A 22,710-nucleotide genomic window follows, 5' to 3' on the forward strand; every position below is an offset into this window, starting at 1 on the left:
TTAGGTTTGGGAAATGGGCTTGGAGGAGGCCAATTCCTGCCGGTGCGGGGTTGGAGCACAGCCTCCGAGCAGCCCCAAGCTCTAGGAAGTGCCCAGATCCAAGCCCAGGACGCCCCAGGCTCCAGACACAGACGCAGTTCACACTTCGGCTCCTGCTTTTAAATCCCCGCCGTTTTTCAGGGTGTCCGACGCCTCGCTCGGGTTACCCCGGGAGAGCGAGCCCTTTAAGAATATACCCCTGGGCGCGTCCCGGCCTCTCCCGGGAGAGGAGGGGCGGAGCCGGGCGACTTGGCTCCACCCACCTCCCGGCCCGCCCCCGGCGCCCCGCCCCGCCCCCCGCACTCCGCCGGCGGCGCCTTTGATGTTCCGACCCGCCAGCTCCCGAAGCGGCTGAGCCGGGCGCCCGCGCCCAGTGCCCAGCGCCCAGCGCCCCCAGCCCGCCCAGGCGGAGTCCGCCCGCGCTCCTCCCGCCGCGCTCCGGGCTCGTAGGTCCGGACTTCGGGTTCGCCGCTCCCGGGCCGGCTTCGCGCCCCGCACCTCGGCGCCGCACGCCCCCGCGGGCGGAGCGCACCATGCCGCAGCTGGACTCTGGCGGGGGCGGCGCGGGCGGCGGCGACGACCTCGGCGCGCCCGACGAGCTGCTGGCCTTCCAAGACGAAGGCGAGGAGCAGGACAAGAGCCGCGACAGCGCCGCGGGCCCCGAGCGCGACCTGGCCGAGCTCAAGTCGTCGCTGGTCAATGAGTCCGAGGGCGCGGCGGGCGGCGCGGGGGTCCCGGGGGCCGGCGCCGGGGCCCGCGGCGAGGCCGAGGTCGGGCCCGAGGTGAGCGCCGGCCCCCGCCCCGCTCCTCCCCGCGCGGCCGCGGCCCGGCTTCGTCTCTAGCGGACCCTCCCCTCCCTTCCGCGGCCCAGGGGGTCCCCATCCCTCAGAGCCCCTCTAGCCCCAGGCCCGAAGTCCCCAGCTTTTCCCGCGCCCCTCACGGCCCCTCTGGATTTCCCCGCAGGCTCTCGGGCGGGAACACACTTCGCAGAGACTTTTCCCCGACAAACTTCCAGAATCTCTGGAGGACGGTGAGTTTCTGCACGGCCCGGCTGCCCTCCACCCGCTAAGGCCAGGCCTCCGTGGGAGGGAGGGAGCGAACCGAGGGGGCGCCTCCCCTCCTCCCCCCCAACTGCAGCTCCAGGAGGCGGTAAAACCGAGGGGGTGGGGAGAGTGGGGGGCGGGTTTCCCGGGCGCCTCCGGGCTCGAGTCACTTCCGGTGCCCTGACCTTTATATGAGTAAACAGACCCCCTTCATCTCCGCCTCCCCTGCTGCCCAGGTGACTGCCTAATCCCCTGTCTTGAGGAGAAAGCGTTGGCCAAGGTTCCTTGGCCGGCTGGGAGGGTGGGGGTCAAGTGGGGGCCGCCTAGGGAAGGCCTGGACCTAGGGATCTTCGTCAAAACTTGGCACTGGGCACCTCCATCCCGTTTCTTCTCAAGAACTTGAAAGGGACCCCTTGGCAATTCTTATTTTTCTCTCGAGAGCAGACAGCCTTCAGCCCTAGCTGCCCGGGCTGGCGTGTCTGACCCAGCTGTGGTTTTTCCAGGCCTGAAGGCCCCGGAGTGCGCCAGCAGCATGTACAAAGACACCGTCTACTCCGCCTTCAATCTGCTCATGCACTACCCGCCCCCCTCGGGAGCAGGGCAGCACCCCCAGCCGCAGCCCCCACTGGTAAGTGGCCCTAGCCCAGCCGGGTGCCTGCGACCTCCTTGACCAGGTATGTGAGGCACGGGCAAGAAGTGACTTTCACTTACAACAAAATAGGTACAGGAGAATTCTGCTCTGGTCTCTCTTCTCATTCGTGCCCAGTAGGATGTGAACCAGAGGAGAACTTTGCTGAAGGAAGGAGGGATGGCCCTGGGGACGCCACTTCCCGCTGGCTGTTGACTTTGGTCTTTCCAGCTTGCTCACAAGCAGGTGTAGGCCTTATCCTGGTGCTTGGTGATGCTGGGGTGTAATCTTCTCATAGTAAATTTGAGCCGAGACCCATCCCCCTGACTCCTGAGGGTGGTGTGCGTAGTGTGATCTGAGCTGTGAGCTTTGTAGTTAGTCTCCCCCGCTAAAGCCCGAAGCCCCAAGCCTTGGTGCTGGGAGGAACCGGCAGAAAAGCTGGTGGGCTTCCGATTTCCTGGTTGTGGATGGAGACTTACTTGCTCTGTCCTTATTGGCATGAGTGCACCATGCAACAGAACGAGCCTAAACACCATGTGTGGAAAGTGAAGCTGGCTTGGTCTCAAATGCACCACGAAAGGTTTGTTGAGGTGTTTCAAATCAGTAATGTTGGTAAAGGGTCTGTTTGATGAATTTGTAAATTAAGTATGTTTACATACCCAGTGGTTTGAAAAGATTTCATGATCATTACAAACCATGCTTTTCTGACCATTGGAGCAGATGATCTCAAGTGTGAAGGGCCTGTTCTGAGTGCTTTGGAGCAGTTAAGCTGCACTTAGAAAAAAAATTCAGATTAGTGTTTCAGATTGTCCTCAGGTAGCCCAATTTGGGGTGAGGTTAGAGCTCCTAGAGTACATGAAAGGTTTGGGGGACTCTCTTTGGCGGATGTTGGGTGCAAATGCGGGCACAGTGTAGGTGGGTCCCGCAGGTGCAGGCCCTATCCTGGCTCTCATGGCTCATGGTGGGGGTCACCCAGAGGGAGGAGGGTGACTGCCTGGCTTGCTGATCCGGAGATGAGGGTTTCATGCTGAAGGCAGTGGGAGGTGAGATGACAGATTGAGGCTTCCCTCCAGAAACCCAGGATGGAAAACCTTGTAGACAGCTGACTCAGGAAGTGAGCTCCTTGCACTTTGAACCCCTATTTTCTCATCTATGGAAGGAACATGTTGGATGAGTGCTCTCTTTCTGCTCGGGGGTGGCTCTATCTAGATGTTTGCTTCCTTTCAAGTCTAGCGGGGAGGGGGCTGACCACTGGCCTTGCCACCTGATGCAGCAGCTCTCCTGAGAGACCTCTACCCCACAGGAGCAGATGCTTAACAAAGATGCTTTTGGGGTCCCTTAGAAGGAGCAAGCCCTTCGATTTGGGGCCAAGTTGACATAATCCACCGCTGCCAAACCCCTGGCAGGTGAGTTGCTTGCTTGTATGGTCAGGGGGCTGGAGTCACTGTGATAACCATGACTAGACAAAAAGCCTAGGCCTGAGAACAAGCCTAGCAGGGCAGGCTCCCCTCCTGCTTCTTGTGATTCGACAGTGGTGCAAGGAAAAGCAGGGTTTCCGAGTTCCTTTCATGGCATGGGCAAGTGGCGGGAGGGTGCCCAGAGAGGGAGGGCCTCGTTCTCTGTAGGGGTGTGATGTTGAGACCATTTGGTGTCCTTTGGTTCACATTGGTCAAAGAGTAGGTGGACCCACAACCAACTCCAGCCTAAGGATGGGGGCGGGGTATACCACCACTCTCCTGGCCTGGGTTTTTTTTTAAACTCAGGATCCTTCTCAAGATACAGCAGATGTATTTGTATGTGTCATACCCTCTCCTATAAGGGCAGACCCCCTGGCTCTCCTCCCCACGCAGCTGCTGCCTCCCCGCTGCCTGGTTTCTGGGAACACAGGAGGAGGACAGGCTCTGGCACTGCCTCTCAGTTCCCTGGTGCCAGCTGCTTCAGGGGGTGTGGGCAAGGACAGAGGCAAGGGCCGAAGTAGGGGTGGCACTGTGTGAGGAAGATGTATGTGAATGTAGTGGAGCCTCTTTTAAGAAAACTTGATAGCCCTAGTCGGTTTGGCCCAGAGGATAGAGTGTCAGCCCACAGACTGAAGGGTCCTGGGTTCGATTCCAGTCAAGAGCACGGACCTCCCTTGAAGGGCACATGCGGGAGGCAACGGATCGTTGTGTCTTTCTCACATCGATGTTTCTGTCTCTCTCACTCCCTTCCACTCTCTGAAAAACTTGATAGTTACAAGCAAATAGCAAATAAGAGTAGTTGTTTGCATTGCTCGGAAGAGTTGTACGGACATTTAAGATATGGTTTATTTTAAAAAGCAAAATTAATTGACCCTGTTTTGCGAGCATATTTATCGTGTGACTCAAGGTTCATGTCTAGAATCAGAAAATATTCTCTTAAAGTGGGTCAGGAGCCCCTTGCAGGGGCCCTCAGGAAAAACTACCTTTGGAGGTTTTCTTCAAAGCGGTGCTTTCCCGAGCCCATCTTCATGGCGCAAATGACAGGCTGCCCAGCCCCTGCCCTTCAAGGGCTTTAGAACTAGGCTCCCCGGCCCTTTGCCCAGCCCTCTCTGAGAGAATGCAAGTGGTCAGCCGTTGTGCTGAGGAGCTCAAGACCAATCCCTTGACTTCCTAGACAGTGGGGAAAACCCATGCCAGGGACCTTCTCTGCCCATGTGTAGATGGAATGTCCATGTGGCTACCCCATTGGGTACCTCAAAACAGGCAGACCTGAGCCTAGCCTGGAGTAATGGGCCAAGTAACCACCTCAAGCTCAATTGCCACAGGGCAGAGGGAGATTTTTCCCCCCCAAAAAAAGTTAGTTTCTCTTGGGTATGTGGTGTCTTGTAGACTCTGTTTGGGTAAGGGGAATTAGGTCAGAGTTTATTTCAGGGCTGATGTTTGTCAGGCATCTAATGCGGGTTTGCACAGTTACTGGCCTAGAGCAGTCACCACTCCTTATTTTGGTTTTATTTCCTCTGCTCTGAGACCTGGGGATGGGGGTGGAGGGCAGGGAGTGGGTCCTGGGCCAGAGTTTGAGGGGCTTCTGGGATGAGTAAGGCATCATTCCTTAGGGAAACGCAGGCTTTTGAATGTGCAGGAGTGATGGTCTGATAGAAATCCTCATCTCAAAAGGAATACGAGGCCACATTGCTCTTGTGACCCCTTCCATGGGCTCCACTGAGAACCTGTGGCCTGGAAGGCTGATGAGCCTTTTGCTATTTAGATGAACTGTCCAGATTGGGCAAATCCATAGGGACAGACAGTAAATTAGTAGTTGTCAGGGCCTTGGGAGAAGAGGGTTGAGGATGGACTCTAATGGGGTTTCTTTTTGGGGTGATGAATATGTTCTGGAATTAGATAGTGGACACAGTTGTACTACCATATGAATATACTAAAAGCCACTGAATTGTATACTTTTTTTTAAAAAATATATTTTATTGATTTTTTATAGAGAGGAAGAGAGAGGGATAGAGAGTTAGAAACATCGATGAGAGAGAAACATCGATCAGCTGCCTCTTGCACACTCCCTGCTGGGGATGTGCCCGCAACCAAGGTACATGCCCTTGACCGGAATCGAACCTGGGACCCTTGAGTCCGCAGGCCGACGCTCTATCCACTGAGCCAAACTGGTTTCGGCTGAATTGTGTACTTTTTAATGGTGAATGTTATGGTACATGAATTACATCTCAGTACAGGGGAAAAAACACACATCTGAGGCTCTTGGCTCTTATAGGGACTCGGGACTATTTCCCTCTGTCTGAGCACTATAGCCTTCCTGGTACCTGGGTGTGCCTCAAGCCAGGGAGTCAGGCATCAGCTCCTGGGTGGAGGAGCCCAGCTAGGCAGTGGACTCAAGCTGGGGCTCCTGGCCATTTGGCTCACATTCCCTGACTCCAAGGTCTGAGGTCCAGGTAAGGGCTGTGCAGACAAGTCCCCGGGGAGCAGGAGGTGAGGGTGTGAGCAAGATGAGCATAGGAAGGAAGTGCTGCTGACACATGGCCAGCCTATCCAGGGGAGCTCTGCAGAGATGCACTCACTCAGACCTCCACACCCCGCAGAGAGAGCAGCAGGGCCTTGTTAGGGAGGGTTACTGATGGTCGATCACCAGCTCTGGTTGGAGTGAAGCCTGTTAGAAGGGAGGCTGGCACTAGGCGGGGCACCTAGATGGACCAGAACCAGCCTTCGCCTCTGGGAGTGCCTGGCCGAGTGGAGAAGACTCCCTCCTGGCTGGACAGTGCTGTCACAAAAGACCCAGCTGGGAGTATCCTGGGCAGAGCTGGCGCAGGAAGAGGGTCTGCTAAGCAAATTCCTAAGGCATAGTTGTCTGACAGGTGAAGACAGAGGGACTGGCAGGCACCTGGGCTCCCCTCCAGATATCCCTGATTTCCCACTTTTCCACTTCAGTCACCACCCCCCAAGCCCAAGCATCTCCATCCCTCACCCAGATGGCAGTAGCAGCCCCCTCCAGGGTCCCTCTGCACCTGCCCCCACCCTAACCCCTACCCTAACCGCCACTCCAGGCTCCACATAGCAGCCGAAGGAGTCCTTTAAAAACATAAATCAGCCCTAGCCGGTTTGGCTCAGTGGATAGAGTGTCTTCGGCCTGCGGACCAAAGGGTTCTGGGTTCGATACAGTCAAAGGCACATGCCTGGGTTGCAGGCTTGATCCCCAGTAGGGAGCATGCAGGAGGCAGCCAATTAATGATTCTCATCATTGATGTTTCTGTCTCTCTCTCCCTCTCTGAAATCAACAAAAATCTATTTAAAAACCAACAACATAAATCAGATCCCATCTCCCACCTGATTAAACCCTGCAGTGGCTTCCCATTGCTCATGGAATAAAGTCCAAACCACTCACCACAGCCTGAGTGCCTGGGTGGCCAGCACCTGACCACCCCCCTCATCAGCACCATACTCTTCTCTCCCTAAATAGCAGCCACTTCATTGTCATGATAAGTTTTACAACCAATGAGAATCTTTTCTACCTCAGGACCTTTGCACTTGTCCCCTCAGCTTGGAATTCTTTTGCAGCTCTTAACATAGCTACAACCTTTTCATTCCTCATTCATGGCTTAATTCAAAGGTCACCTCCTCAGAGAGACCTCCTTTGGTACCCTCTGTCATGGCTGCCTACCCTCACAGCCTCTCTGGCCAAAGTTGGCCCTGCTTTATGATGTACTTGCCATGCTCAGACCAAAGATAGTTCATCCATCAAAAGTATCTCAGCCTGCTCTGGCCAGGTGGCTAAGTTGGTTGGAGCATCATCCCATACACCAGAAGGCTGGGTGTTCTATTCCCAGTTAGGGCACATACCTGGGTTGCAGGTTCGATCCCCTGTTGGAGCGCATATAATCGATGTTTCAATCTTTTTCTCTCACATCCATGTTTCTACACCCCACCCCCCCTTCTCTCTCTCTCTCAAATCAATAAACATGTCCTCAGGTGAGGATAAAAGAAAAGGGCAGGAAAAGTATCTCAGCCTTAGTGTCCTCATCTGCACAATGGGAGTGGTAAGCCCTCCTCCCAACATTGGAGTGAGGTCAGGAGGCAGAAGTGCCAGGGAGGTGCCCAGGAAAGTGCTGGTGTGGCCTGGGCTTGCGACGGTGGGGGCTGGGCCATGAATGATGCTTTCTCCCTTGTTGTCCTGGCTCCTCTGGGGCTGTTGTGGCTCAGTGGTAGCCCCACGTGAACTACCATATAGAGGGCTGTATCTCCACTTTGGGCCACAGAGGCCTGGGCATCTGAACTCTGGGGCCAGTCCTAGGGTGGGGACTCGGGTGCACAGGACCCCTCCTCACTGCTCTATCTCACCCAGGGGTTCTTGGAAGGGGAAGTGATATTCCTGGGCCAGAACAGGAGCTATGGCCACTCAGCTTATCCTGAGAATCCTCTCCCACCACCCCAAATATTTATCTGAAAGAGGTCCCCTTTCCTCAACCATATAGAACCCCTTTACACAGTATGATAGGGGCTTAAGCTATTTTGTAAGAAAAAAAGGGAAGAGACCCACGTAGTCATTAGCTTCTGAACCATCCTGAGACCTTTTCTCACAGTCACCCCTGCATGCAGCCCTTGTGTCTTGCCACGATGCTTCCCTTGGTGTGGGGGTGCATATGTGCAGGCCCCTGACAGTGCCATGTACAGCATCTTCACTTGTTCATCTCGCATGTTGACTGTCTCCCTCATGTGGCCTCCAGTTTGCTCACAGGTTGGGAAATGTTGCTTTGTAGAAATCACTCCTTAGTGGCTATTTTGTTTATTTTCCTGGAGCACAGTATCCAAGGAGAATTATGGGACCAAGAGGGAGGAAGAATCTGGCATTTGCTTCCCTGTAGCCCCAGTTCACTTTGGGGTCCTTGCAGGGCCTGAGTGTACATGGCTAACGTGGACTTTTCTCTTTCATCATTCATTTAATAGATGTGTCGTGTGCATTGGGACTTAGAAGTTATTTTGACTTGCATTCTTTCCTGACTTGGAAGGCCATGTGGCGTTGGCTGTGGTATTTGGGAAATCTGCAGCACCCCCTCAGCTGCTCCCAAAATCGGACTTTGCTTTCAAGCGTTCTCCCTTGATGCCTTTCAGGACCAGGAAGGTCCATCCTGCAGACCTCTGCCCCACCCTGTTCCCAGGGACAGCAGTTTTAGGGCTGCCCTCTAGCTCAGTGAGGTGGAAAGGCTAACAGAGAGCCCTGGGTTGATTGCCAGGACCCAGGTATTCTTCCTGCATCCTTACCACAGTTTCACCAAGTCAATTTCCACAGCCAGCAAATAGGGACATTCATACCTGCTCTGTCCACCTCCCCAAGTGCCCAGAGGCTCAGGTGTGAGGGGTTTGAAGGGAGGTCTTGGTGATCCCCTCCCAGAGGCTGCCAGCAGAACATGCCTCCTGGACCTCCTGAGACTCCCATGCTCTGTCCCTGCGGGAAAGGAGGTTTAGTTGAGCTATAAGAATGGGCTCCAGGGGCAGTGGCTTCAAGTCATTAACTGCTGACGTCTGGCTGGATCAGGATGGACATAGAGCCACATGGTGAGGATAGGGGGCCCTTCTTAGGCAGCTGCGGTCCTGAAGACTTACAGTCACACTCCCTCATACCTTGTGACTGGCTGCTTCCTGCCACTGTGTACAAACAAGACTCTGTTGGAGGAAACAGGTGTTTTATCAGGTCACAGGGCCTCCCTCCCCCAACGGTAAAGTGCCCAGATCCTTGGGTAACAACCTTTCTTCTGCAGGTGGGAACAGTAAGACTAGGTCAGGGAAGGGACTTGTCCAAGGCCCCTTAGGAGAGTGGAAGAGGAAGGCATTGAGTCTGGAAGACCCACCCTCAAATATATCTGCCACTTCTTGGCTGAGTGGCCTTGGGTAAGTTACTTAACCCCTCTGGATCTTAGGTTCCTCATCTAAAATTGAGGATAATGTGAGTTCCTACCTCCATGGGTTTCTGTGGAATGGATTGCGATAGTGTATGTTAGATCCCTAGCACGTAGTAGATGCTTCATGAGTGGAAGCCACTGTGGGAAGGATTGTTAACACTGTGATAATGACCCTTTTAAGGACGCTGAGCACTCCTGAAGCTGAGACTGGGCTGGAGCCGTGATGCTCTCCCTCAGCTCAGCAGCCAGCTCCCCTGGGGCAGTGCAAAGAGGACAGCTGTTCTGGCCCTCGGGCCCTCAGCTGGATCTAGAATCCTGGGCCGAGACCCCTACTGGCAGTTACTGAGTCACCTGCTCCTACCCCACCCCCACCCCTGCTTGTATACTTGGCCTTGTCTCAGCACTGAGAGGACAGCTGCCTCTGCCCTCCCAGAGCTCAGTCCTGGCAAGGCCAAGAGACTCTCCTGTGGGCTCACAGCTTTGAGGTTCTGCCTGAGTTGGTAAAGGGCACCGAGGAGGGAGAGGGGCCAGTGGGGGCAGCTTGGGAGGGTTCCAGCTGGCCAGGAACCTGCACAGTTGTGAGAGAGAACACTCAAGGTGTGGGGACACAGCTTGTGCATAGGGTGCGAGACAGAAATTTGTATTTTCTTGACCATTGGGAGGGTGGACCAAAGCCCAGGTCTGTGGGGGCCATGAGATGAGGCTAGAGAAACAGGACTGATACTGATGGCCCAGCATGTGACCTTGATGCCCAGGCAATGCTGTTCCAGAGCCTGGGAGGCCTGGTGGGCATATGTGGTGTGTTGGCAGCACGAAGGTCAGGGTAGTCCCCACCAGGGTGAGGCAGGCAGAGCCTGCAGCTGGCACAGGATGGATGTTGGTAGGTGCAGGGTAATTGAGGTGCGAGCAGGGCCTGGGGAGGGGTGGGCTTTGGGGAGGCCCAAGAGTGCTGGCACGTGCAAGGCAAGAGTACCTCAGAAGTGGAAGTTTCCATTTTAGTGTTATTGTATTTGACTCTCAGTCTGTCCAGGGTCATGAGTTGAGGGTTTTGGTCCCCTGTTTACTAAGGGGAACTGAACCTCAGAGGTCAGCCAGGGTGTGGAGAGCACCTCTCATCAGCATTGTCTCTAGCAGGACTCTGATGTTCCAGGAGTCTCAGAAGGGGATTCTCTGAGAACCAGGACATTCTTAGCTTCTTCTTTCAGGCAGTTTGTAGGCTCAGCTCATAGACCTATGATGCTTGGGGTTTGGACATGGGTGCCACCTCCCTCCCTAAAAGGTGTAGTCCATATCATCTTTCGCATGCATGAAGTCTCTGAGCTGCAGCGGGGTGGGTTTGTCCTGGTCAGAGGATTTGGCCCCTTCTTGGCTTAGTCCCCTGATGGGTAAAGAGACCGTCCCTTACTGGGTAGGGACCCTGGCCTGGGGTGGAACTGAGATGCACGTGAGTCTGGTCCTCTGGGGAGGCTGCCTGTGTAGCCTGTCCCACCCATTGAGACTGCCTGCCTGGGCTGTGTCAATAGACAAGGCCTTAATGCCCAGAGGGAGACTGGTGATACAGAGCCTTCACACTGTGGCGGACTTCTACAACCATAGCTCCCCAGAGGTCAGAGGAAGTGAATGTTCTGCCAAATAAGTTTCCCCCTGCCCCCTTACCCCTCCCATTAAAACAACCAACTCTTTCTCCCTCCAAGGACAGGAGAGCTGTCTGGGCTCCACTATCTGCTTCCAAATGATGGGTATACAGCTGTGGCTGTAGGCATGGGTGGGCAGGCTGTGGCCCCAGGGAACAGTGGGCTGGCCCCCTCCTAGAAAGCCCCATTTACCCATGAGGCCAGGGGGCTGTGATGAGTAAGGAAGCCAAGGGACCAGGGCATCTCCTCTCATGGCTATATGAGCTCAGGCAAACCTGTTAACCTCTCTAGGTCTCAGTTTCTTCCTCTAAAATGGGGGTAGGGGGTCCCTGGCCCTGGCTGATCTCTGAGCTTCAGATAAGTATTGGCTGGAGAGGCCTGCTGTATGAGTGGGCTATTATAAGGATTGATCCAGGGCCAGCCTCCCCATCAGGCAAGAAGGGACTGTGGGGAGGGAGGTACAGGTGACGAGTCCAGGCTTAGGGTATTCTGACTAACTCTGACCTGGCTCTGGTGGCAGCAGGCCCAGCCTCCCAGTCTGCTGGGCCGCCATCTGAAACGCATTACCGATGCTTTGTAAACTCTACATCATTCGGCCACATGAAAGCCTGGAATCTAAAAATAGGCACTCCCAGAAGACGCCCCGCATTGGTGAGGCTCAGCTGACCTCTGCACGAACACCCACCACTAGGCCACCTCCCTTGCCAGGGAGCCCCAACTGACAGGACCACACCCACCCATCCTCCCAGCATGGGCAGCCACTGCCTGGGGCCACTTTATCTGGGCGCAGATCTCATCCAGCTGGTCAAAGCTTCAAGCCCCAAGGCCTCACCCAGGGCAGAATGTCTGGAAGAGCCAGGAGGAAGCAGTTGAGTGTGTTGGTGGCCCTAAGACCCCTTCCTCAGTGCCGTACATGCCTGGAATGCCCATGGGAAAGTTCATGGTGAAGCCATTGGAACCATCTTACAGATGAGGACACAGGGTCCTGTGGAGGGAGAACACAGAAAGGGGGCCTTGGCCACTGTCAGATCGGTGGACAGGAGGGCCACTGGCTGATGTGCTGGTGTGAGAAGGGCAGGAGCCTGCCCCGGATCCTGTGGTGGCGGTGGAGAGCCTGCTGCAGCAGGAACGGAGAGCGGCTGTGGTTCTCCAGGCTGCTAGGCTTGACTCTTTGCCCTGCTTTCTGTGGGTTCCCTTTCCCTATAGTCTCCATGACCAACTGCAAACCACTCTTTTCCCTAAAAATAAACATGCTTATGGGATTGGGGGAAGCTTTGTAACTATCAAAGGAAATAATAGGGTGTTTAAGAAAATTACATTGCGTTTTAAATAACCAGCATGAAAGTCATTAAGTTTGAAGTTTCATTCAAATCATATGGCTCTGTGGCTGGCCCGGTGGCCAGGCAGGCAGAGGGTGGGTGAGGTAGGCAGAGGGTGGGTGGGCCTGGGTCCTCAGAGATGCTGAGAGGCAGCCTGTGGAGAGTTTTGCTGCAGCAGCAGCAGTGAGGTCTCCGGTGGGATAAGCTAGCCGAGGGTCCAGGCGGTGTGGCCACTGCTTGTGTGCCAGGCTGTGGCCACCACCCTAGAGCTTGCTGGCTGGCTTTGAATCAGGATGCAGCCCGGGAGCCACCCAGCTGTGGTGGGCAACCACATGGGTGGGGCTGGGGGGTGACCGCAGTCCACATGGTGTGGGAACAGATGAAGCTGGGATTGCTTAGGCTACAGGGATTGATGGCCATGACGAGTTGGGGGTTTCAGGGAAGATGGTTTGAATTAGCCTTTGAAAAAGGCTAGAGGAGATCTACAGGGCCTGGGCCACATCTGTCCTCTTCACTGATGGAATTTCAGTGCCTTGCATAGTAGGTGTTTAGCAAACAGTTGTTGAAAGAATAATAATAGCAATAATGCCAGGTCTGTACCAGGGGTTTTAATCCCAATATCAAGATCCTTGCAAGAAGCCAAGAAAGTAGATACTATTATTGCTCTCATTTTGCAGATGGGGAAACTGAGCTCAGAGTGGTTAAGATCATGCTAGTACCTGGCAGATCAGGACTTGGACTCATGTCTGTTTTATCTCAAAGCCCATGCTCCTCGCTGTCCTTTCCCTTTGCTGTTGAATGTGTGGAGATGGGGGCATTGCAGGCCAAGAAGCTGAGTGTTTTCCCTACTCTTTTGGGTTCATGTGTTGGATCCAGCTAGATTCCTCTGGCCCCAAGGAAAGATTTGGTCTTCATTGCCCCGCTGCATGTGACCTCACAGCTCTGGGCTTGGGTCAGGGCTGGACCCTTTCCTCCTTGGATCCCTGGCAAGGTCAGGGCTCCCAGGGCCAAAGAGGTTGTATTTCTTGGTTAGAGGCAGGAGCACCGGGCTTCCAAAATAAATGCTACCTGGAAAAGTGTTTATAAATGACATTTAAAATTGAATCAGGTTTGGTGCATGACATAGGACAGGTCCTGGTCCTAGCTTAGCTCGGAGCTCATTGTTGGGCTTCTCTGGGCCCAGGCGCCCTCCTCTGTGTGGTCTGGAGTTAGGCTGGAGGGTTTCCTAGACCCTGAGTCACTGAGAATGGCTGGACTAAGGAAGTTGAGGGCATCCTTGAATGTGCCCCTCACCGTCAGTGGGAAAGCTTTTGTGAACCAGAGCCAACTGCCAGCCCTGCAGAGGCATTTTGAGAGCAGTTTTTTCTATTGCTACCATCTTCTGCTCCCCGCCCCCGACTTTAGTCACTGAAAGCCAGTCAGGAGCTGAGCAGTCTGAGCCGATAGCAATCAGGCAATTGTCCAAAGGAAACAGAGGGACAGCAGCCCCAGCCTGGCACAAAGGCTGGCTTTCCTGAAAAGCCTTGGTCCAGGGACGCGCTTGAGTTTGTCATTATTAACTCCCTTAATCCTGACATCAATCCAGTGAGGTATAGCGATGGTACAGTTGGGGAACCTGAGGCATGGAGAGACTTGCACCTTATAAATGCTGGAAGAGGGATTTAAACCCAGGCATCTACTTGTTTTTACTGCCCTTAACTGCCATGCTTCCTTGCCTCTTAGACAATTTATCTCTCCACTCAGTTTTTTAAAAATGAGTTTATAGTTACAGCTGGGTCTCCTTGGCACCCTTGTTCCATCCCTCCCCACACCTCACCCCCAGCAATTTGGCATTCACCCTCTCCCCTGTATTTTTATACTGTTACACTCAGGTGTGTATCTGTAAGAGCTGCTTGGTGTGGTTTGGGAACCCCTAACTCAACCTCATTAGGGAGCTCCACCACAGAGGGGCCCTGTGGCAGTTGGCAGCCCTGCCCTCCTCCCCCACTCACACTGGGCAGGAGGGGCTTGGGTGGAAGCACTGGGGCCTGAAGCCTCCAGCAGCTCCTTTCCCTTCCTTGCTTGCACTCCCTTCCTCTGAGTCCAGGCAGAGCCCCAAGGTCCTTAACTGGCAATAGTTAGACTTGAGTGAGTTTCCTGCCTGTGGCCCAAGGCAGAACTGTCCTGGGACTAGTACAGGCCAGGCAACTCAGACACCCTTGATCCTCAGAAGCTGGCTGGAATGACTCTGGCTAGGGTTACAGTGCCAAGGCTGGAGATGAGATCTCCAAGTCTGTCCCTTCCACTCTCGAGCCATTGCTGACCATCAGCCTCCGAGTTTCTGGGCCTGGCCAAGGCTCTCCTGGCTCTCACTCCTAGGCAGCACACTTACCCTTCTAGATAAGCTCTATGGAGAGACACCCCAGTGGCTATCCGACCCCTCCTGGCATGTGGAGGGGGAGAGCACAGCCAGACCCTGAGGGAGGATAACCTCTTGTTTTTCCTTTAGTCCTTTATGTTAGAACCAAAATCATTCAAGGACAGGGTCATGGCACCCTTCACATAAGGCTAAGTGGAGGTCACAGCCAAGCTGCCAGTTAGTTTGTTCCAAGAAAGGTTCTTGGCAAGGAGTTGCTGGCAGAATTGGTGGTCCCAGCTCCCCAGTGGGCTAGAGACCCAGTGTGGGGGAGAGAGGAATTTGGGAACACTGGCTCCTTGGTCTCCATGCTGGCACACTACCAGCTAATCTGTGAGGTCTGTTGCCGGGTGGTAAAGATCTTTGGCCAGGAACCGCAAAGGGCTGGATTCAAATCCAGATCTGTCACTACTTGCTGAGAGACCTCTCTGGGTTTCCCTTTCCCCACCTGCAAAATCTGCACAGTCACAGAGTGGTTGGGAAGACTGGTGGGACTCTGGTGGGGCACAGAACTCTGCAAGGTGTTAGGCACACAGTCAGCTTTTAGTAGTGGGGGCTGCCATCTCTAAACCTGTACCTCTGCTGGTTTCTTCCTGCCTTTTCTACAAAGTCTTATGGTTTTGCTCCCAGGGGACCAAAATCTCTGAGCTCCTCAAATGCCTCCTTCCCCAGAGCCTTGATGTCCCTACTGCCAAAGACAGGCTGAGCTCTTAGGTTGTGTCCTAGCCTGCCTCAGCACACAGTGGGCTCTTGGATGACTGGGCAACTACCCAGTGAGCGACTACCTGGGGGTGGGAGGTGCCCAGCCTCGGGGCTGCTGCAGAGTCCCCAGACAGTATGTCGGTAGCATCAGCTAGCAGCTCGGCTGCAGCAGCTCCCGGAAGCTTGTATTTTCCTCTAAAAACATCCTGTCCTGAGGGGCGTTCACCTCAACGAGGAGGAAGGAAAACACAAACGAATGCATAGAAACCGCTGGAGGCTGTGGGCCAGGCCACTCAACTCACGAGGCTCAGCTAGCTCCGAGGGTGCCTCGGCTGGGCTGGGTCTAGAGCAGGCCTGTGGTTTGCCAAAGCTGTATGCAGGGACCCAGTCCTCACCTCTGCTGTGGCAGGGCCCCGTTATCTGATGTCGAGGCCAGGCAGCTGGTGGACTGGTCACACGCACCTGGCAGGGCTCTGTGCAACCATGGCAACAGTCCTGTGCTGGCAGGCAGGACCAAAGCCTCCTGGTCCACGAGGGTGTGGCCCAGCCAACCTCCAGCCCTGTAGCTCCACAGACGATTCGGCCACGGCTCCATGGTCTGGGGTGGGCGTCTGGCACAAGACATCCAGTATGCTGTGGGTGGGGAGCTTTCGGGCTGTCCTCTGGAGAGCACCATGTCCTGGGCAGCAGGGCTCAGAGCGGGGGCTGAGGATAAAAGGGCATGAGCCCAGCTGGGGGTATATCTGCAGAAGTGGGGTCTGGAGGAGTCCACAAATTGAGGCCCACTTGATATGCAGGGGAGTCCCCTTTGGAAGATTTTGGGGTACCTGCCTCCCTCTGGAAAGTTCATTCTCTTGGTCCCAGGACTTGGGGGAGCTTCCCACTCAGCAACCGGCCAAAATCCTTAGCACTTAATTTAGGCACCAGTGGCACTGGACAGTGGACCCCAGCTCCAGACACAAAGTCTGAGGTAGCTGTGGGGCTGCCTGGAGCTGGGAGAGGAGTCCAGAAGAACTGATCGAGGTCTGAGTAAATAGATGCTCACAGCCAGGCTATGGATGGAGCCTGGCTCAGAGCTGACAAGCCTGGCTCCTGGCAATGTGGGGAAGAGAAGTGAACTGGAGGGGGCCTTTTGAGTAGGGCTACTATGATAGAACCAAAATCATTAGGGAGCTGGGCCAAGGAATTGAAACCCAGGCTGCAGTATGCTCCCCCAAATCATGTGTCCTGTCATGGGCCTGGGTGTCTCAGAGGAAGGGATACTTTTTCTAATTAGCACAAAGGTACCATTTGAACTAGTGGTGGCCCTGGCTCTGGTCATTCTGACTCCCAGAGGTATTGCAGGCAGGCAGAAGTCAGGGTAGGAGGAGGTTTAGGGCCTCAGGTGCCAGGCAGGATGTCCCTGACTCTAAGCACTGGCCTCAGCTACTCCCATCTTCCTGTGAGCTACTGACCCTGTGCCCAGCTCCAGCCAAGGTGCTCTGTCCAGTGCTGGCACATCTCCCCTAAACACTGGCTCACACTGGGTGGGGCACCCATCACAGTGCTAGAGACACAACTTTGAGGGCCTAGCTTTAATTTACATAATAGAAATAGAGCAGGGTACAATCTCAGACCTCAGGGAGGGCATGAAGACAGACAGGTGAACAGACACTTACAGCAAAGTCGAGTCAGTGCTATAGTCAGTGGGCCTTAGCAGGGGACTCCTGCTCAAATGGGGAGGGTAGGAGAAGTTTCCATAAAGAAGTCTCATTTATGATGAGTCCTGAAAGATAGATGGGAATTGGATAAGCCCAGAGGGGGAGAGTTCTCCAGGCAGAGGAAACAGCATGGCCCTCAGTGGCTGGAGCAGTGAAAGGATGGGAGAGATGAGAGTGGCTGTCTGGCATCACATGTGACATTTATACTACTAGAGGCCTGATGTACGAAATTCATGCAAGGGGCTCGGCCCCCACCACCGCAGCGGCTGCCTCTGCCTTGGCCCCCGCCACCGCAGCTTCATCCACGGCTTCATCTGGAAGGCCGTCCAGTCTAATTTAGCATATTATGCTTTTATTATTATAGATTTCTTTTCTGTGCCGTGGTGGAGAGAATAGTAACTATCAATAGCCCACCTTTCTGTCTGGTCAGGCCCTGCCATAGAAGGAACAGAGGCTCAAGGTGTGGATCTGACACTCCTTCTCAGGGCTTGTCCCCAAGGACCTCTCCCTAGCTCCACAGCAGACATTGGGAACCCCAAGGAGCCAGGAGTTGAGAGAATGAAGTCAGCTCCTGACAGATGAGTAAGTGAGGCATGCAAAGATTCTCAGGGGCACTGGGGATTCTAGAGGCCTTCATTCAACAAGTCTTAGTGACTATGCTCAGAACCTGGACAGGAAGAGATGATTTACAAGCCAATTCTGCCTTCCAGGCTCTCCAGGCTGACCTCTGACCACATGGGCATCTCTGCATGCTGGGCTTTTGGAACCCCACCCAAGTCACGGTCCTTTCCAAGGAAGTGACCCTTAGCCTGAGGTCAGTATGAGGAGCCAGCCTGGCAAAGAGCAGAAGGAAGTATAGGAAGTTGTGAGAGGAGGGAGGAAGGAATAGGTAAAGATGCTAAGAGGAAGAGCTGGGCACCTGCTAGGAGAAGAGTAGGCCTGAGCAGTGGGGCATGGCTGGGATGTGGCTGTGCCATAGTGATGTGGGCTAGGGCTCTAGGGGCCATGTCCATTGATCACCTGCAAGCAGGCAGGGGGTGTGGCCAGAACCCCAATAACAGGAACCTGCTGGAACATTTTTAGGATCAGGGAATCACTGGCTCTGGTAACTCGGACCAACCAGGCTGGAGAAAGGGGACAGTGGCTTTAGGACTGGGACTCCCTCCCTTGTTCCCCCTTGTTCTGTCCGTAATAGCCATAGAACCTTTGCAGTACAATGGGTAGAATCCAAGCTCTGCCACTTACTAGCTGTGTGACCTTGAGCAAGCTATATAACCTCTCTGTGCCCAACTTTCCTCATCCATCAAATGGGAATAATTGTACCGATATCATAGGTTTGTTTTAGGAGTATGAGTTGAACTCTGTAAGGTGCTCAGAGCTATGCCTAGCACATGGTAAACACTCACCTGTCATTAACATATGCTTGTTCTCTCAGCCTGGAACATTCTTTTGCATGGCACACAGTAGGAGCTTAGTAAATATATCTTGATTGAATGTGTCTGCCAATAGCAACCAAGAATTCTGGTGTGTGTGTGTGTGTGTGTGTGTGTGTGTGTGTGTGTGTGGCGCGGGGGGGGTGGTAGGGGGTGGGTGTTTTTCCTGACACAGCCTCTGCCACAGGGAGGCCTTCTTGGGAGGACCTGGTCAGCCCCACATTCTCCTCAACCTCTGTCTTGAGGGTAGAGGAAGCAGCAACTTTCTTCACTGGGAAAGTGTTGTGGGGCTCAAGCGTTTGGGGGTTTTCAGAGTCAACCGTCAGAGGCGAGGGAGTTTCTCTGCTGGCGGTGGCAAGGGCTCTCAGGGTGCGCACAGCCTGTGAGCAGACCGCTGCGGTCTGCAGGGAAAATGCCGACTGTGTTTATTTTTCACCTGAGCCTGCAGGAAGTTAAGGGGGGGTTAGGAAGGGAGGGGGGAGCCAGCCAGCCAGGCCCAAGCTCAACTTCAGAGCAGAGGAGATCTACCTCAGGAGTCCTTCATTTCCACCTGTGCCTGCCCAGCCTTGCCCTGCCCTTGGGCCCCTTCCTGCCTCCATCCTGCTCAAGAAGAGGAGAGGAGGGCATGCTGGGGCACCACAGTAAGGAATTTCCAGTCATGGCTAATGAAAATACCCCAGAAGGATGAGGACCACCTCTGGGACAAGATTTTGAGTTCGGCAGGGCAAGAGCAGTAAGAGCAATGCAGCAGTAGGAAGGACCACCTCCGCTGAGACTGTAGCAGACATGGCTTCCCAGCCCCAGGGTTGAGTGCTGGAACCATCTGGGAGGATGGGAGAGCGGTTCTGGGAGAAGGGCGGACTACAGGCAAAGGCAAAGAACAAGAACAGGGGTCCTAGAGTGTCCTGATCAAGGACTATGGACTGCTATTGAGTCTCTTATTCATTTATACAGTCTAGCCAACTGTGAGCACTTAATGAGTGTCCCGCTCTGTGCTCAACACACTGCCCTCAGAGGTAAGAAAGATGAGGTTACACCATCACAATGCTCAGGGTCTGGTGGGGACAACTGACCCAGGCCTCCTTCCCTTGGAGGCTGGGCACAGTCAACACCAGGTAGGTAAAGGAGAGGAGGAAAGCTCCCCGTCACTGGGCTTCCATACACAACCCAAGCCTTAGGCAACCCCACCCTGTTGTCTGGGCAGCCTGGCCGTGGGACAACCTTGTGCTGAGGCCGTGGAGCGGGACGTTCCACTGGCTGAGAGGGGTATGAGACACTGGGCCCTGTGCCAGACAGTTCCCCCTGGCTACCACCACTAGACATGGAGGGGGTTGGAGAGTGAAGCTAAAGGGCAGCCTGCATGAACGTGGGAAGGACTGGCCAGGCCCTCAATGCCCTACCCTGGAGCCCTGGCCATCTCAGTGCCTCCAGCTGCTGGCAGGCTCTGCCCTACCCCTGCCCACCTGGCAATTCTCCTGTGCTTTGGCTGCAGGCTCCTGTTTAATGAGGCTTTTCCCTAGTTCCCAGGGAAGGCTGGTAGACAGGACGAACCCTTTGTCCACCAGACAACGCCCCACGCCCCACCCCACTGCTCCTGTCACACATAGTAGGCCAGAGGCTGTAGGCTGAGCTGAATTCTGTGGTTTCCTAGGCCTAGCCTGAGCTGTGCTGCAACCTAGGGCTTAACCAGCCTGGCCAAGGAGGGTCAGCTCTAGCCCTCCTCAGGGAGGGTGGTTTGCCCAGAAACTTGGTGTGGAGCCAACAACTCTCCGGCCCAACCTTGCTCCAGGTAGAGTGGACTGTCTTCCTAGAGCTGGCACCTTGGAAGTCTTAGGCTCTGCTCCTAAGACTTCCCAGGGTCAGAGCTGCCCACCCAGAAGCCAGGCTTGCAGCCCTGAGCGCCGAAGAGCCAGAGCCAGGGCTGGATGTCAGGTCTTCTCGGAAGCAAGATCTTAGACTCAGAAGTCCCCTGTGGTGTGGAGGGTGTTCATTCCACCTTTTGGGCCAGGGTGCCAGGCATTTGTGCCCTCAGGCAGTGAATGGTGGAATGACTGCCACCAGGGTCCCAAGTTCTTGAGGGAGTGGACCCTGAGGCTCAGTCTCCTGACTTCCATGAAGCCTAGTCAGGGCTGATGCTGTCTGGCTACCACTATCCTAGGAACCTATCAGGATCAAAAGGCCCCAGAGGTTTCCAGGAAGCTTCCTACCTTTATAGGCCCTCGGCTCCAGCTCCTAAAAATTTTAGGATAAAGCAGGGTTTTTGCATCTATGACCAGTGAGGTAGGCAGGGCTGATATTCTCATCCTCCTTTTACAAGGGGCAAACTGGCCCAGGATCCCATAGTGAAAAGATCAGTAAAAGGTCAGTGAGCCTTGAGATGAGCTTCCCAACTCACTCACTTCACCTCATGGTACACTTTAAAATTATCACTGGAGTAATTAGAGAAGGAGGTTGGAGGCCAAAGTACCTATGGGAAGTCCTTGGCATATAGAGTGTGAGAAAGAGAGGGCAAGGTAATAGGGTTAGAGAGGGAGAGGGGCCTAATCATGTAGAGCTTTGTAGGCCCAGGTAAGGCCATTAGAGGCTTGAGGCAGAGGAGGATGTGATCTGATTTATGTGCCTGCCAGATGGAGGCCTGGCTGAGGGGGCAGGAGGCTGCTGCAGTCATCCAGGTGAGAAGTGGCTGTAGCATGGACTTGGTAGGGGATCAGGAGGAGGGAGGATGTGGTTGGATTCTAGGTATATTTTGAAAGTAGAGCCATTAGGATTTGCTGACAAACTGGATATGGGTGTGAGAGAAAAAGAAGAGTCACGGATGACTCCAAGGTATTTGGTCTGATCATCTGGAAGAATGGAGTTGCCATTAATTGAGGAAGATGGAAAGGAGCATTTGGGGCAGAAAGTCAAAGGTTTTGCTTTGGACATATTGAGTCTGGGTAGCATTTTAGACCTCTGAGTAGAGTTTTTGAGTAAGCATTTGGAGAGGGGAGTTCCTAGGAGAAGTTAGGGCTGGAGATATAAATGTGGAGTCATCAGATGAAGATGCTAAAGCAAGTGTGGAATTCCATTGTGGAAGACTAATGAAGAAACTGTTTCGAGGAGGAGGGAGAAATCAGTGTGTCCAGTGCCGCTGAGATGACATGAAGGTAACATGAAGACTGAGAAGTGACCACTAAGATCAGCAACATGGAAGTCATGGAGACCTTGGCAAGAGTCATCTGGTGAAGTGATAGGACAAGAGACTAGCTAGGTTGAAGAGAGGACGAGAGCTGAGAATTGGAGAATTGAATGCGGACAGATCTGTTGAGGTTTTCAATAAAAAGGGGAAAGAAACATGAGGCAGTAGCTGGGTGAGGATTTACAGATGTGAGAAATGAGAGCCAGTAGATACCCTGATAGGAATGAGACTGGGCTTGCAAAGTGTTTGGCACAGTGCCTGGCCTGTGACTGGTACTAAGTATATGAAGGGATTTCACATGCATCCACATACCCCACAGCTGTCCCAGCCCACTCCTCTTTCCAGCCTCCTGCAGGCCTGATGATCCTACATCCCACCTTCCATTCCCACACATACTCCCAAACTGTCACAGTTGTGTCTGAGCTCAGTGCTGGAAATAAAAGAAAGCCTGAGATTGGCACGAGATTACCCTCCCCAGGTGATGCTGCCAGTGGACTGCCAGGCATGCCTGCCATCTCTAGGCAACACTCCCCTTCCCTCAACCCCCCAACCCCACTTGGCATAATCAGGTCTAAGTGTCTGGCCTGTGTGGGGTCCAGCACCAGAGTGTAGGGAAACATTATGAGTAGCATTTCCTCTGCACCTGTGAAGGCTCTGTAGGATGAAAAAGAGGCTTCCTACATGTCCCTTCCTCATTGCCTGATACTTAAGTAATTGAACTCTTGGGTATTGTCTGGAAATGTATGCTCAGATATTGTAATAAGTTCTCGAAGGCCACACATGTTAGAAATAGGATCTGAACATGGTTGGCCCACTCTTCCTCAAGTTCACAGCAGAGAGCCCTCCCTGGGAGTGACAGAGGGAGGCTCACCTGCCCTGCCCAAGGAGGCCTGGAGGGCTCCAGTCAGAGGTAAGGCATCGAGCTCAGGTGCCATATATACGCCAGTTGCAAAGGAGGAGCCACTGCTATTGGGACATCTACCCCTGTCTGCATGAGGACAAAAGGCAGGCTAATTAGCTCTGGGATTAAGGTTGCTCCTGGTGGGCAGATGAGCAGGAGACTGATAGGTGGCGGTGTCAGTACCTACCCCAAGCCCTGAGGGGAAGGATGCAATTTATAGCCCAGCCTCAAGCTTCCATGGAGGCAGGAATGTAGGAATGATGGAGGCCAGGACTGTTGCTGGGAGGTATGGGAGCCTGTGCCCACCTGGTAACCTCACACTTTAACTATGCAGTTCATACCCCCATCTTCCCTGTAGCCTCACCCTGG

General features: G+C 54.1%; 1 protein-coding gene across 3 annotated transcripts in view; it reads left to right on the forward strand.

The window, feature by feature from the left end:
• Nucleotides 1–572: 572 nt before the first annotated feature.
• TCF7 (transcription factor 7) overlaps nt 573–22,710 on the forward strand; it is a 30,933-nt gene continuing 8,795 nt past the window's right edge. For 2 of the 3 annotated variants that reach the window (XM_054717826.1, XM_054717828.1), the window contains exons 1-3: nt 573–809; nt 1,003–1,069; nt 1,586–1,710. In XM_054717826.1, coding sequence (XP_054573801.1) covers nt 573–809; nt 1,003–1,069; nt 1,586–1,710 — 429 coding nt within the window. Of the gene's footprint in view, nt 822–1,002; nt 1,070–1,585; nt 1,711–22,710 lie in introns of all 3 variants that reach the window. The other variant, XM_054717827.1, reaches the window with a different exon arrangement.

Source organism: Eptesicus fuscus, chromosome 6 (assembly GCF_027574615.1).
Source record: "Eptesicus fuscus isolate TK198812 chromosome 6, DD_ASM_mEF_20220401, whole genome shotgun sequence".
Taxonomy (NCBI): domain Eukaryota; kingdom Metazoa; phylum Chordata; class Mammalia; order Chiroptera; family Vespertilionidae; genus Eptesicus; species Eptesicus fuscus.